The 17,072-nt window shown below is 36.6% G+C and overlaps 1 protein-coding gene across 1 annotated transcript in view; it reads left to right on the top strand.

The window, feature by feature from the left end:
* The window catches only part of ARHGAP15 (Rho GTPase activating protein 15), a gene marked incomplete at both ends in the record, with an annotated part of 624,759 nt that overhangs the window by 79,119 nt on the left and 528,568 nt on the right, over positions 1-17,072 (top strand). Inside the window, one exon of the mRNA XM_080689640.1 lies at positions 16,821-16,910. Coding sequence (XP_080545766.1) covers positions 16,821-16,910 — 90 coding nt within the window. The remainder of the gene's footprint in view (positions 1-16,820; positions 16,911-17,072) is intronic.

Here is a 17,072-nt window from a genome sequence, read left to right as displayed (position 1 = left end):
CCTAGGTTGCCGAGAGTCTCTCTATATTGCTGAAGTTGGTCTTGAACCTATGATCCTTCTTTCTTAGCCTCCAAGTGGTGTGTGCCACCACACCTGACTGTTTACCTTCTTTTTAATATTACTTCAAAATATTTTTAACTCACTGACTCCAACCCCAATAGCAATGTTATTGCTATTAGGTGTGATAATTCTGTTTATCTGAATACTTTTATTGGTACATTGTATTTATACATCACAGTTAGGTTGAAAGTCATACAGACAAACTTGCACACAGGTCTCAATGAGATCATTAGTTTTTAACACCATGAGAGTTTCATTATTTCTTAGAGAGTTAATGTTGGTTTACATTTTCTAATATTTTCAGTCTTCATTGCTATTTCTTTCTCTTTTAATGTCAGACTTGCCTTCCATAATCACTGTCCCTTCTGCTTGTAGTATACTTTCAAAAATTCCTGTATTAAAATTATGGTAAGGTCCTATATTAACATCTACTTATTCAAAAAAGCTTGTATTTATCGTTCACTTTGAAAATAAACATTCTCTCTAGATATGGAACTTTGAATTAATAGTTCTTTTCTTTCACTACATCAAAGACACTCTTCCACTGCTGTCTGCCATTCTTTATCATAATTAAGAAGCTGCTATTCAGTGTAAGTATTCATCTCTGGTTGCTTCTGATACTTTTTCACTGCCTTTGTTTTTCTACTTTTTCATCATGATGCATACAGATATAAATTAATTTTATCTTCTTTGCCTATATGGTTGTGCTTCTTGAAAGTTTACTACTGTCAGAAACATCTTTGAGAAATTTTCCAACTACTATCTTTTCAAACGGAGTCCATTTTATATTCCCTTTCTAATTTTCTTCTAGGCCTTCAGCTGAACCTGTGTTAAATTGTCTCACTATATCCTCCAATGTTTCACACTCTTCTTTTCTTCTAAGGTTTTGTCTTTCTGAGAAGCATTGCAAATAAATTTTCTTTACTTATAATCCAGTTTTGTAATTCAGTCTCCTTGCATGATAAAGATGTTTTTAAATTTGTTAAAATTTTTATTTATAAAAGGGTTTTAAAAATTATAAAATTGGTTATGATTATTTTTTCTTGCAGGCATTTTCAATATTTTTTTTGTGAAACTAAGAGGCATTGTTTTTGTTTTTGCTGTTATTTGTTTTGTTTGTGTGTGTGTGTGTGGTACTGGGGATTAAATCTAGGGACATACTACCTCTTGAAATATACTCTAAGTCTTGTTTTATTTTTGAAACAGGGACTAAATTGCCAAATTTGGCCTTGTACCTGCAATCTTCCAGTCTAGTCTTCCCCCAAACTGGGATTACAGGCATGTACTAAGTTTTTTGTTTGTTTTGTTTTTTGGTACTAGGGGTGGAACCCAGGGGCATTCTACCTCTGAGCTACACCCCCAGCCCTATTTTTTATTATTTATTTTGAAACAGGCTCTCACTGAGTTGCAAAGGGACTCACTAAAGTAGCTGAGACTGGCTATGAACTGCGATCCTCCTGTCTCAGCCTCCCAAATGCTGGGATTACAAGCATGCGCCACCACATTTGGTTTCATCATTGCTTTTTACTCTGTTTCTTGTGATTCTCACTTCTGAAGTCTGTGTCAGCCTGTAACTTCTGACTCTTATTCATGTTGCTTTGTTTCCTTGTGTATCTGGTTATTTTTATGCACCAATCATTGTGGTTGAAATGTTATCATTGTGGTTGAAATGTGGTTGAAATATTCTCTAAGGCCTGGGATAAATGTGTCCTACTCCAGAGTGGTTTATATTTTTTCTCAATATATATGACTCTCCCAATGACTGGTAATCTCAATTTAACTGTATAAAATTCTCAGCTTATATCTACATATAGCACTACACCTGTGCAAGACAGAATCATTCTTCACTCTTTATTTCATCTAACATGGCTGTGTTTTTTTTTAAGTTCTTTTAGGATTGGAGAAAGGGAACAAGTTTATTACTAATTCTCCCTTATCTTTTTTTTTGTTTGTTTGTTTTTTGTTTTTTATGTAATGGTACAGCGCATTGAATCAGAGATAGTTCATCTCCAAGCTACAACCCCAGCCCTTCTTATTTTTTGTTATGAAAAAGGGTCTCCATAGGTTGCTGGGAGTCTCTCTACATTGCTGAGGCTGTCCTTGAACTCTACGATCCTTCTATCTCAACTCACAAGTACCAGAATTACACGTGTGTGCCACCATGCCCCGCTTTCTTATTCTTTTATAAAACCTCGGGCAAGAACTTGTTCTGTTATTCCGGGAGGTCCATAATAAAGGCTAAAATGTGAAAATATAAATAAATGACCTTATTGATCCCTTAAGGTAAGGAGAAATGCTTCATAGGAGGAACTCTAGATGAAAAATGAAATCCGAGCAAACAAGACAACCTAAATGAGGGGATGGGAGGGAAGTAGAAGGAAATTCTCTAAAACACACAATGTACTTAAACATATCGAAGTCAACCACTAAGCCAAGCATGGGAAGGAGTGATGGGGAGGGAGAAGTGTAGGAACTGGATACGGGCTAAATGGGTTATATGTACATGTATGTCCACACAAGTTTTGTTTGTTTTGTTGGTTTTTTGGTTTTGGAGGTTTTTTGGGTGGTACTGGGGTTTCTGGAAACCCTTCTATCTCTGGGCTACAGTCCCAGACCTATTTTTATATATTTTTAAATTTGGAAACAGAGTCTCTTAAACCAGCGCATCTGGCTTCGAACCTGTGCGATCCTCCTGTCTCCGTCTCCCAAGTGCAGGGATTACAAGCGTGAGTTACCAACACGCCTGGCTCCAAACAAGTTTTTTACCCCAATACGATGTATGGATATAATGCACAAATAAAAAATTTTAAAAAGTAAATGACCTTAGAAAAATGCAGTTATGATGCTTTGATGCCTTGACACTCAGGTTCCTCCTCTCTAGATTCAAATTCTGACCTAATAAAAATTACCCTGGCAGTTCCCACTGTCTCTTCAGATTTTCAATTCTTTTAAGGTAACATGAAAAAAATCTTATCTAGCATTTTTCATTGTATTCAGTAGAAAGTTTGATCCAAATAACACTTCTCATTACAATCTACCTCACTTTAATTCAAGTATGCATTTGGTTAATCAAGTTTGTGCTATTTATATAAGCCTTGGTGGGAAAAGACTTCATAAGAATATGTATTGAAATCCTACAATGAACAGCTTGCTCGTTAGGGCTACATATAAGGCATAGAGATATAACCGAGATATAGTCTTTGCCTTATAAAAATCTGTGCCAAGAAATAGGATACAATGAAACAAGAAAAACTTGCAGAATTTTATTTATTTTTTTTCAAGATTCAAAATGGGGAGAGCTCACATCTGTGAAAGATTTCAGTTGGGCCTTGAAGGATAGTTATAATTTCAGTATGTGGAGATCTGTGGGCAGGGAATACAGGGGAAGAAAAAGCAGAAACAATGACTGGAACTGGGCAGAACACGTGTGCTACAAAAAGAAATGAATTCTCAGTTTAGTTGGAAGGTAGTTTAAAGAAGAGACTTGCAACAAGTGCCATGGGCTGAAATTTGCTATAGGGGCAAATCTTCAAAAAATCATGTTGGTATTCTCCAGGCATCTTCATCTTTGAATAATCTACCATGGCTTTTCTTTTCATAAACATGTACTGAGAAGCAGAGTGATCTGGTGCAATGTGTCTTAAAGGAGCCAAGCTGACTTGGGGGGCACAAGCGAGAAAGGAAGCTGACTTTTTTTTAGTATCATAGTTTCATCTTGTCTAGTGCAGGAGCACACACTTTTGCCTCAAAAGCACCTGCCTTGTTATTTCTTTTTTTTGGTGCTGGGAGAGTCCCGGAGACTCAGCTGTCCATTTGATTTATCCTCTGAGGCCTTGACCCAACACCATACGTATTTTTCAGATACAGGTACTTTTTATTAGTATTAGTGAAGTATTCTAATGGATTTTGGCATTTCAAGTGCAACTTGCCTCCCAGATGTCTAGTGTTTTGTGGTTTGGGAGTTGCTGCTTGATGTGTGGGGTATACACCTGATCATATGCATGAAACACAGCACGTATGTGCTACTGGTTCTACAAAATCCATGTATGGGTTCATGGAAAATAAGATTTTTGATTAAAAGAATCTTATTTGTTTATTTCGTGAGGAATTAATAATTCCTACATATGTCACATAATATTTTTAACTCAAATAAAAATTTATTATTTTTAATTTATTTTTGGTGGCACTGGGGTTCCTGGAAGCCCTTTTACCTCCGGGCTACACTCCCAGACCTATTTTATACTTTTTGTTTGGAAACAGGGTCTCTTAAGCCAGCGAGACTGGCTTCGAACCTGCACGATCCTCCTGTCTCTGCCTACCAAGCCTGGGGATTACAAGCGTGCGCCACCACGCCCGGCATCAAAGAAAAATTTAGATGAACAATATGTAATCTCTGATCTTGAGGTATTTACAGTAGGGTAGGCTCATCAGAAACATAAATTTTTTTATTCAGATAAGTCACAACTAAAGTCACAAATAATTAAGAAAACATGCTGTAGGTCAAGCGTGGTGCACACATCTATAATCACAGTGTCACAGGAGAACATGATAATTCTGTGGAGAGTCCTGAGGAGTTCCCTGGTTTGGGAAAGGGAAAATCACCCCAGGGCCTTCAGAGTCTTTGCTTCTGGGCAGAAGTTTAATTCAAGAAAAGTAAAGACACATGTTCAAAAGAAAACTGCGGCCACCTTAGGAGTGTGAAAGTGGCCCCTGGATCTTTTGGAACCTTTTTTTTTTTTTTTTTTTTTAAGGTACTGGAGAACCCAGAGGCATTCTACCTCCAAGTTACACTCCATTGCCCTATTTTTTATTCTTTATTTTTTGAAACAGGTTTCACTGAGTTGCAAAGGGCCTCACTACATAGCTGAGGCTGTCCTCAAACCGCCATCCTCTGGGCTCCCCCTCCTTAATGTTGGGAGTAAGAGCCACCACTCCTGGCCCTTGCAGTCCTTTTTTATAGGATACCTAGAGGGGGTGTGCCTAGGGTTGCCTGGAGAAAAATGGGACAACATGCAATGGTGGCCTCCTTTCTTTAAAGCTTCATGCTGACAAAGGTGACACTTTCTTGGGATAAAGAATCCCAGGGAATGGAGCCAGGAGGGGGAAATGTGTGGCTTCCTTTGGTATCCAAGCAGATAGGGGTGTGTATCAAAAGGGTCATTTTCTCCAGGACTTTCTTCCCAGGAAATCAAGGCCATGACAAAAGGTGAAACTCTTTCTGGGATCTAATGGCCTCAAAAATTTTAGGTATGGTGCTAGGCCATTCTGATTTTAAAATGTGGGCCTGGCTTTTGCCTAAGAGTAAACAAGCTCTGTTAAAACAAAATTAATGATTATAAAGTATTTTTAGATTTTAAAACTCTACTTTCATTTACTTCCCAATTTGTCTCCTTTCTACCTAAAATGTTATTTCATCTATTCTACCTCATCAGGACAGGGGAGGTAGAGACAGGAGGATTTCAGGTTTAAGAGAAGCTTGAGCAACTTAGTGAGACTTTCGTCAACCTAGGGAGACCATGTTTCAAAACAAAAATAATAGCCAGGCGTGGTGGGGCACATTTGTAATCCCAGCATTTGGGAGGCTAAGACAGGAGGATCGCGGTTCACGAACAGCCTCAGCTACTTAGGCCCTCTGCAACTCAGTGAGACCCTGTTTCAAAAAAATATGAATAAAAATAGGGCTGGGGGTATAGCTCAAAGGTAGAATGTTCCTTGTTTCTATCTCCAGTACCACAATACATAAATAAATAAATACATAAATTAATTAATTAATTAATGCTGTGGTGGCATATGCTTGTAATCCCAGTGCTTGGGAGGCTGAGGCAAGAGGATTGCATAGGTTCGAAGATAGCCTTGGCTACTTAGTGAGGTTCTCAGCAACTTAGTAAGATCTTATTTCCAAATAAAGTATAAAAATAGGCCTGGAGGTAGAAAAGCCCCTGGGTTCAACCCTCAATAACACAAAATATAAAAAGAAATAAAAAATAAAAAGGGCCTGGGATGTAGCTTACACATAGAATACCCCCAGTTTCAATCCTCAGTACCAAAACAAAACAAAAAAAGAAAGCATGCCACAGAATAAAAAATGTGGCTGGAGGTAGAATGCCCCTGGGTTCCATGCAAAAAAACCAATAAAAATAATAAATATGCAAAAGGACTTGGGTGTAGCTTGGATGTATAATGCCCCTGAACTTGACTCATAATACAAAAAAAAAAAAAAAAACAAAAAAAAACGAAAAACCCAATCATTGTTTTTGGTGTGTGTGTGTGTGGGGGGGAGCGTGTGTGTGAAGGTGGTACTAGTGATTGAAATCAGGGACATTCTACCTCCTAGCTACACTCCCAGCCCTCAGCCACTTTTAGTTTTTGTTTTCTCTTGAAACAGGATCTCACTAGGTTGCTGAGAGTTTCTCCACATATCTGAAACTGTCCTGGAACCTGCAGTCCTCCTGCCTCAGCCTCCCAAGTACTAGGATTATAGGCGAGATGTGGGCCGTCACATCGGGTTCCAATGCTCTTGTTGATAGAGAAGTCTGAAAAGTAGCTAACTCTGTTACTGTTATGATTCCATACATTTAGATCACAGGGTATCTTTTCACTGAAAATATATTTTAAAATCCATGTGTCTTCTTTGACCTCTAAAATTTTTTGGTCATGTCTATAGAAGTTCTAGAAAAGAGAGAATAAGCAAGAAAATTCTTCTTAAGAGAACTAAAACTATGCTGTTCCAAGAACATAGATATGTCAGTATATCAGTGAGTACCAGTTATACACATGGAAGACTATTCATTATACTTCATAAGATTTGTATTATAGCTTACTAATATAAATGCACTGTGTAAAGGGTTTCTGTATTGAAAAAATGACCTTTCCTCTGCATCCACCAACAATGAGACCAAGTGGATCTCCTTTTTCTCATTCAGGTGAGATCCACTGTTCCTATATATTCATAGGTAATGCTTAGAAAATTTAGAGTCCCCTTTGAAAGAATTTCCAAAGCAGTATTAGAATTTTAGGGAGTATTTCTTCCCTCAAATTGTATTGTTTAAAAGTCAATATAGTTAATAGAAAACCTACATATTGATGGTGTACCAGACCCTTTTCTTCTTTGATAGTTTTCATTTTTGAATTGTACTAATATTTTAATCAGATATAATAACTAGCAAAATTTTATCTTTTCGGGGGGTATCACAAGCATTCTACTTATGAGCTATGCCCATCCATTTTTTTTTTTGAAACAGGGTCTCCCTAAGTTGCTGAGGCTGGCCTGAAATCTGACATCCTCTTGTCTCAATTCCTCAAGTACTGGGAATATCGCTGTGCTCAACCATGCCTGGGCAAATTTTACCTTTAAAATGTATATTCATAGGGTATAACATGATATTTGGCATATTTATACATCATGGAATGATCAAGTTAAACTAATTAACATACTCATAACTTCACATACTTTTCATTTTTATGTAGTTAAAACATTTAAAGATCTCTCTTGATGTAGGGTATGATGGCATATTCCTCTAATCTCAGTAAGTGTGAGGCTGAGACATGAGAATATCAAGTTCAAGGACAGTCTCAAAAACTTAGTGAAACCTGTTTCAAAATAAAATAATAAAATAAAATATGTTTTGGGGTTTGGCTCACAGGTAAAATGCCCCTAGGTTCAATCCCCAGTCTTCTCTCTCTCTCTCTCTCCCTCTTTTCTCTATCTCCCCCTCTCTCTCTCTTTCTCTCTCTCCCTCCCCCCCCTCTCTCTCACACACACACACACACACACACACACACACACACACACACAAATTCCTCTTGGCAATATTCAAATATAGAATACATTATAGTCACCGTGGTATACAATAAATCTCCAGAACTTATTTCTCTTGTCAAAATGAAAATTTTTACACTTTTTCCAACATCTCCACATACACCTTCCCCCCCCCAGCTTTAGTTAACCATGATCCTACTTACTACTTCTATGAGTTTTTTTTTTAAACAGACAACTTTTCAAGGCATTTTATAAACTATTAACTTTGCAAAATCCCTCATTCAGACATAACCTTGAAAGGGGAAAAAAGTAGCATGAAATATCTTATTAAAATAATTTGTTTACTCTTCTTAATATTGTTTACTTTCAATGTGAATAATGAACACAAGCATTAATTAAATAGTGCACTACATCTAATGCACATTCACTGCAATACGCTTTTAACCACAAAATTGACTCTTATTTATGAAAATAAAATTGATGTGATTTAGCAAAAAGTTGAAAAATAGTTTCAATCAGAAAGCTATTCATAAATTGTTGAGTATTCCTTGCAAAGTGAATATGAAACAATTTTTTCTTTGTAGAGTACTTAGACCTTATACAGACCCCCTGCTCAAGAAGATACATGAGGAGTGGAGAGGCAACAATAGACCTACCATACTCGGCCTCATACCAGCTTTTTTTAAGTCTCTGTTTAATAATTTAATTCTCACCATGACAGTGCTGTTGCAAAGTCATCGTGTTTATCGCCAGGTCAATTTGCTAGTGTAGTCATAGGCTGCCCATCAGATGGTCTCATCGTGATCTAATAGTTATAGAAAAGTGTTACACTCCAAATCTTGTAGGATGATAGGTAGAAGTGGAAATAAAGGAAAAGGAAAATTGAACTCAAGTATGTTATTAACATAAACTTTGTGAGGGAAAAAACTGAAACTCAGTGATCGATATTACTATAAATGAAGCCATGTTCTCTGGTTATAATTTTCTCAAGATTTTGCCATTAACCACAATAAATTCTATATCTTACATAATTTTTAATAACCACAAAAATCTATGAAATTGATAGGATGCTTTATAAATGGATAATAGCTTACCATCCCTCAATAAACCTCACCTTAGGCTCTCTCAGGAAACCATTTTAATTATGAAGCTTGACTCTCTGTGTTTTATCATTTTGGTCAATGTAATGCATCTGTTTTAGAGCTCCCATTTCTCTAAGATAAAATGGACATTTTCCCTACAATACATTTTTAAATTTGCAGAACATGTATACTTATTCTTCTTTTAAAATTCATGACTGAATTGAAATGCACTGGGAAGATGTATATCAAATTAGATTTATAATTTTTAGGTGAGATCACCTAGCCTATAAATATCAAATTCACATTGTATTTGTTGCTATAATGCTTTTTATCTAAGCTACATTGTAGGTCTAGAAAAGTTACCTATCTCATAGAGCTACATGGGATAAAATTGATGTAATGTGCCTGGCACATAGCAAACATAATACATTTTTTGGGGGGTGGTACTGAGGTTCCTGGAAACCTTTCTACCAGACCTATATTTTACATTTTTATTTGGAAACAGGGTCTCTTAAGCCAGAGAGGCTGGCTTCGAACCTGCGCGATCCTCCTGTCTCTGCCTCCCAAGCGCGGGGATTACGAGCGTGCGCCACCACGCCCAGCTTGGGTCATGCATTATTTAGAGATAATAATCCAGGACACAGACAGTAAAGTAAAATGGAAGTAAGCAGAAGGTGTGTGAGGTGGCACAGGGGACACATTACCATGCCGGCTACTACTCCACAGTGAGCCTCACAAGCCAGAGAGGATCACTGGGCAGATGTACTTGGCAGCTTGGTCAGGACCCGCACATAGGCTAGAGAGAGACTGAAATGATTCATGGAGATCAGGAATAAAAAGAGAAAGACTTTTATCTATCTTGTTCCTTTTCATTTTCTGCCTCCCTTTGGTTTAATTTTACTACCAAGTCTTTACATACTTGAGTCATAGAGACTTTCACCCCACCCTCAGATGGCCATCCAGAAAGCCAGATCTAACCATGCAATGTAGTATTTCAACCATCTCTGAAAGTGGTGGCAGGAACTAAAACTTTCTCCATACTCTAATAGCCTGTGGAAGGTCTTGGTATTTAAAGAAGGTGAATGCCCATCCCTTAAAGTGGGGCCAAATGGCCCAAGAAAGTTTGGTCATCTATAGCGACAGCTGATGGAGTAGATGAAAGTCAAAGGAGAGACTCTGAGGAAGCATCTGAGACATTGAGAATGTGCCAAGCTATTCACTTTGCATAACTGAATTACCTTTTCATGTAAGGTAAATGTAAAGTAGTTATCAGCATATAACAAAAGGAGGCTAAGTATAAGCTATTGTATTTATTCTAGCAAGACTCTGATTTAGAAGTGCATGCAATAGGTATATATTTTAAAAAGGAGAGAATACATTTTCATAAAATAAAATAAAATAAAATACATGTAAGCACACCAATGCCCCAAATCACTTACAAAGGTCTTCTTTCTTTGAAAATCTGCTTTTATTTTGTCATGTAATAGACTGAGAAATTTCACTGTAGAAACAATTTCTGTTATTATTAACATCATTTATATTCATATACATAAAGCCCACATCTTATAATCAAAGTATTCTCTTCTCTGTTGACAGGGGCCATACTTTAGACATTAATAAGATCAGGTATCCATTCAGCACTCTTTCCTAAATCAGTTTGCCCAAATGAGAATTTATAAGTGAGTTTTGTCCTCCTCCATGGACGATTTTCTAGAATCAAAACGAGTTATGCGATAAAACTTAATTCCTCTAAACAGATTTTGTGTTTCATGTTTCAAAATGATAAGGACAATCTGAGTCTATATTCTAGAACAGCAATTAATCCAAAATAAAAAATGGTAGCTAATAACCTGTTTCATAAATCTGTGCTTTTATCTTTTTTAAAAATGCATCTACTAATCAGGAATTATAATGAGTGGGCTTGTGATTTACTGCCTATCCAACCTTCACCATGGAAAATACCATCAAGCAAAACAGCATCTGGTCCTTGATACTTTCTTAATATACATTAAAAAAGTATGGGCCCTAAAAATACCATTAAATATAGGAAACTAAACCCAAAGGTTTAATCGAAGTCAGAAAAAATACTATATAGAAATGACTGTCAGCTATTAATAGGAAATGATGAAGGTTGACTAAGATAATAATAAAAATGAGAAGCAGATAAGACTTTGGATAGGGTTTTAAAGACTTCACATTGCTCCAACAAAGAAGCTTTTATGTTTTATTGTCTAAAAGCAGTAACTCTTAAATAATTCTATTTAAATATTTTAAAAAATCAGACATTTTTATTTTAAGTTTACCCCAGAAGAGATATGACATATACATTCTTAGTTAGATGTAATTCCATATTTAGTCAAAAATTTAAAAGTTTATTTTTATAATGATGTACAATATGATCCATTGGCACCATGCAGTTCATTAGCAGACTTTTTCTTATGTTTTATAGCTGTAGAATCAGAAATATGTTTTCTATTAAAGGATTCTTTAACTTCCGGCTTCTTGAATAAAATTTTGATTGCCTTCCAAATAAATTCTACAACTTGTCTGAACTACTTACTTCAAAGTTTAACACTTAAATACTGAAAAAAGTTCTCTTTTAATAAACTCTGGTTTCTAAACTTGCTTTTAAGTCTTTCTATCTTAGCTTTGTTAAAATGAAGCACTAACATCATTTTTACATAGTCCTTACCTATTTATTTTAGTTTTCTCTTCTTGAAGCTAATATACTTATTTGCTTTAATTTCATCTAATAACTTCAATTTTTGTCATAAATCTAAATTCACTCCAAATCTTTATTATTTAATTTAATTATACCATAACTTTAGTTCCTATTTAAAGTCAAAATGAATAAAAATGCTATTCTCTAAATTCCTAAATCTTTCTCTTTCTGTGAATTATCATCCTAAAATGAATTATTTATTTTTACTTATTAATAAACTGAATAGAGACTGGTTATTTCCCCTTGTAATGCTCTATCTAGTCCATAAATTCCTTTAACAGTTCACAGATATTGTGAAAGCAATGTTGCGTGTTGGTGGATGAGATTAGGAACTAGAACAGAATAAACCTTGGGTAGAGGAGTCTCTCTCTCTTGGAGATGCAGCAGGACATGCCTTATGAATCAGTATGTACCCAGGGCACTGACTGGCCAGGTCATTTTAACACTCAGAGAGGCTCAGGAATGAGACACTGGGCAGGAGGATCAGAGTCAGACACCCAGGTCGGGGCTATCAGAGAAAGTAGGGAATCATGACACCTCCAAGGAAGAAATAAAAAATGTGAAGTCCTGTTAACAAACCTGAAAAGGGTACTGGTTTTGATGTGAACTAGTAGGAAAAAAGGATGAATGCAGAGGTGAGGATTGGAATTGTGTTGCAGTCAATAACTTAGGGCTTGGAGTCAGGCAGAAGTGAATTCCTCTCACCGTAGATACTAAGTCTGTTATCTCCTATGAGGCACTTGGCTCCCTGCTGCCTGAGGTGCTTCAGTTGAAAGTTGGAGGCAATGGTGGTGACATCACAAGACTGGTGTAAGGAATAAATGAGAGATCAGTAGAAAGCTTTTAGAGGGTAAGAAAGAAGTATCTTCTTAAATGTCAAATTTGTTTATTTGCTTTGATTATATAGACCAACCTTAAAAGTAGGGAGAACTGTGAATGTTCTATCACCAGGGTTCTGTTTTCTCTGGGTGATAGGACAAAGCATTTGATGGAGCAGAGCTTCAAGGGCCACAGCTTTGGGAGAGACGAGCTGTCAAGATCAAGCAGAGCCAAAAACCCAGCAAGGAAAGTAACCATTATCACAATGTTGACATCCTGAGAAACGTTATTTACCCACATTTATAAAATATAAGGAAGATTATTAGAGGAACAGGTGGATGAGGGAGGTATCACTGAATTGCAGGCTAGGTGGAGAGGAAGGTTGAATCAGGAGCAGAGGCTTGAAGATAATATGATGTGAAGCCAAGGAAAGCTTGGGAGACTACACAAGCGATGAAGGTTTCTGCAACATCAGAAACAACCATGAACCCAGGATGGAGGTAAGGAGAACTCAGAACATGGGATTTCTTGAAAGAGAAGCATAATAAAGATTGCTGACTGGGGCGGGGGAGGAGGAAGGAGGGAGTAAGGTTGTGAAAAGTGCAGGAGACAGGACAATGTTGTGAGGTGCACATAGCAAGCACCATGAGATAACTGATGATAGAAAGAATATGGTTGCAATAAACCCTACTCTGGTGCCAAATCCAAGGGATTTAGCTTGTGATGCTGAAGAGAACATTTGAGATTGGTGTAACTAGATGATAAGACTATGCAATCTTAGATTCTTTTCCTATAGCTTTCCTCTGGCTCTATATTCTACATAGTCCATAGATAACTATGTGGGGATTCTTAAAGGAAGACTCAGTATTTCTGGAATCTTATCTCTGGAATCCCAGAGTCCAGCATAGTAATTTGGGAACACATAGTCACATAATAGGCATGTAATATATATTTATTGAGTGATTCTGTGAAATCTCACATTCAATCTACAGGAGTCTGGTTAAGCTGTATGCCATTTTTTCTAAATCTCAAACAAAAGACTCTTAAAACTTTAAAAAAATAGAAATCTTTTTTTTTTGTGTGTGTGGTACTAGGGGAGGAACCCAGGGGCTATCTACTTCCGGGCTATACCCCCAGAGCAATTTTATATTTTATTTGGAAACAGGGTCTCACTAAGTTGCTGAGAACCTAAGTAGATGAAGCTGGCTTTGAACCTGCACGATCCTCCTGTCTCCGCCTCCCAAGCACGGGGATTACAAGTGTGCACCACCACACACGGCAAGAATAGAAATCTTAATTGCTGTAAAATTGGAAATTTTAGGACATTCAGACCTTCTTTCCAAAGCACAAAAGCTACTTGCATTTTGATATTTTTTTCCTTCATTCATGAATTCAGCAGATATTCATTGAACAAGTATATGCCAGGCACTGTTCCATGCATTGGGAAAAAACGTGGAGAAAAAGGCAAACAAGGCCTCCTCTCAGGGAGCTTAATTCAAGTGAGGGAAATACCAACAGTCAGTATATAAAAATATGTATGTTAATTTCACTTAGAAGGAGTGAAATTAAAACAATAACTGGGATAGAAAGCATCAGGAGTGCTGGGGCCCAGGTCTTTTGTATAAAAGGCAGTCAAGTTCAAAAACAACCTTTGACAGGTGAACTTGACTGAGGGCTGATGGATAAGGAGCCAGTCATGTGAAGGTTCAGAGGTAGTCCTGGCAAAATAGGGGGTATTAAGGGCCTAAGGCAAGATCAAGTTTAGCAGAAGACAAAAACAGGATCAATATGTCTGTCTGGGGTTCTAGTGAGAAAGCTACAAAATGTTTATGTGAATGATCACAGCATCAGGAATTTTCAAGGACTACAAAGTGGTTAAGAATCGACCTTTTAAAAATACTTTTGTTGGTGCCTTGTAATTATACATCACACTGAGATTACAGTACTTGTGTTTCCCTGGGCATCCTACTCAGCTCCCAACTCTTGCCTTCCTGTTTATGTTAATGAGATTGGTGCAGAGCTTCAAGGGCCACAGCTTTGGGAGAGGAGAGCTGTCAGGATCAAGCAGAGTCAAAGACCCAGCAAGGAAAGTAACCGTTATCACAATGTTGACATCGTGAGAAGTCAAAAGTCATTTACCCAGATTTAGAAAATATGATGAAGATTATTAGAGGAATATGAGGAAGATTATTAGCTACCTGGACATAGCACTATTATTTTTTTTTTTTTTTTGGTCAGTACTGGGGATGGGACCCAGGGGCATTGCATTCTAACTCCAAGCTACATCCTCAGCCCTATTTTTTATTCTCTCTCTCTTTTTTAAACAGGGTCTCATAGAGTTGCAAAGGGCCTCACTAAGTAGCTGAGGCTGGCCTCAAACTGTGATCCTCCTTTCTCAGCCTTTGGAATACTTAAATTGCAAGTGTGTACCACCACGCCCCGTGACTTAGCACTTTTTGAACCATTTATTTCTTCAGTCCTCCTTTTTCCCAGCCCCACTACCCCTCCCCAAGCCCCTTCTGCTATTCTACTGATCTCTCTCCTCGCTTATCGGAAGTACCTTTTATTTCTTATTTTCTCTGTAGCTAATAAGGAGCTTTAAAATAACAGTTCACATTTAAATTCTGGTCCTTCTTTTGTAGCTGTGTTACCTTGGGAAGGTTTTGCCTTACCAGAACCATTCTTGCATGCTTTGTTACCTCTTACATGATCATCATAATAATAGCTACCTCAAACAGTTATAAGAATTAAAGGAGTTCCTTTGCAATAGAACTTTTCTTCCTCAAGGTCCCGAAGACTGAAAAGTCTAAGATTAAGGCTCCAGCAGATTTGATGTTTGGTGAGAGTCCTTCCTCCTAAATGGCATCTTCTGTATGTTCTCACATGGAAGAAAAGACAAACAGGCTTCTTGAGTTAGGACTCTTCTATTAGGGCCCTAAGTAACTTCATCTGTGAACCAAGGGTTATTTAAATAGTTAAAATCCTCAGATCTCCAGTCTCCTCCCTCCCAATTCCACTTCCCCGTTCCACTTAGTGTCTTCCCTCATTTATCTGAGGTCTTCTTTGTTTCCCAGTTTTTCTCTAGCTTCCACATATGAGTGAAAACATGGTCCTTTGCTTTCTGTGACTGGCTAATTGCACTAAGCATTTGGATTCTCGTGTTCCATCCATTTCCCTGCAAATGACAAGACTGGTCTTTTTTTGTGGCTAAGTAGAATCCTATTGTGTGTATATAAGCATAATTTTTAATCCGGTCATCTGTGGAGGGAAAACTAGGCTGGTTTTATAGTTTGGCTATCATGAATTGAGCTGCTATAAACATGGAAATCCATATATCTCTAGAGTTATCTGATTTCAATTATTTTGTGAAGGTCCCCAAAAGTGATATGGCTGTATAGTATAGTGGCTACATTCCCCATTTTTTATGGACAGAAACTTGAGAAACTTGATGAATTTATCTATAGAGAAACCTATGAATGAGAGCAAATAGAATAGTTGAAAAGAGTCTTTGAAATGAGACACTTCTTTGAAAAATAGTAAAGAAACTTCCCCAAAAGGTAAGTTTTTGTTTAATAATTGAAGATAGGCAAACAAAGTTATGTTATTCACTTGAATCAAATGAAAATATGGAGGCAAATGTAGTTAATATTCATATTGAGATAATTAAAATGAACTTTTATGATATATCCACATAATTATACACATCTACATTATACTCTACTTGGTCTACAGTGTAAATTAAATAAAATTACAGATATATTCACATGTATGATCTTCGAAGTAAGAAAAGAAAATTTGAAACAGCACATAGTTGACACTTAAGAAATACTTACTGAATTTGCTAACATATGAAGTTAACCTGCAAGGAGGGTTTGATATTAATTACTGCTTCTGCTCAATTTTTTATTTGATGTAGTTAAATCCCAAGTAACTATGCTAAAGTCGCAAAGCTAGATATCTGTAATAATATTTTCATTACATTATGAGTTGCTCATTTTTTCTTATCCTTTTAAGCCTATTTTTTAAAATGCTTTTATGTTATATTAGCCAGTGAATTGTAAGATTGCATAGTATGGAAATGTGATCTTAAAGTTTTACTTCTTTAAGATAATAAATAACATCTTGAAATATCAGCATTTTAAGTATTTAATTTTGTATATTTTTATAATTAATAAGAATAGACTTCTACTTTGATAAAGTTAAAATTATAAAGTTCCAAATAAAAACCCCTACAAATTAGGTTTCCCTTGGAAGGAATAAAAGGGATAGGCTTTGTGTCATAAATATGTATAGCTTCTAACTCAATAAACTCTTACTTTCTCTGACATGCATCTACAATGTTATATGCTTTTTATTCTTATTTCGTTTTTGTTTTCAGAAAAGTGGGCACAAACCAGAAAGTGTGGATTTGTGTGGAGCACATATTGAATGGGCCAAGGAAAAATCAAGCAGAAAGAATGTCTTTCAGGTAAGAATATTACATATATTCAATTTATTCCTATTCTCTCTAAATCTGAACTCTCTTGGGTAATCAAAATGAGACTACCTTCTTGTGATGTTTTCATGTGCATGAACTAGTTGTCTGAAGGTCATTATGAAAGACTGACTCTTTTTCCTTGTTGAATCTTTG

The sequence above is a fragment of the Muscardinus avellanarius genome (assembly GCF_963383645.1).
Source record: "Muscardinus avellanarius genome assembly, chromosome: 2".
NCBI classification, from domain to species: Eukaryota; Metazoa; Chordata; class Mammalia; order Rodentia; family Gliridae; genus Muscardinus; species Muscardinus avellanarius.
This window is presented reverse-complemented; position numbering and strand designations above follow the sequence as displayed.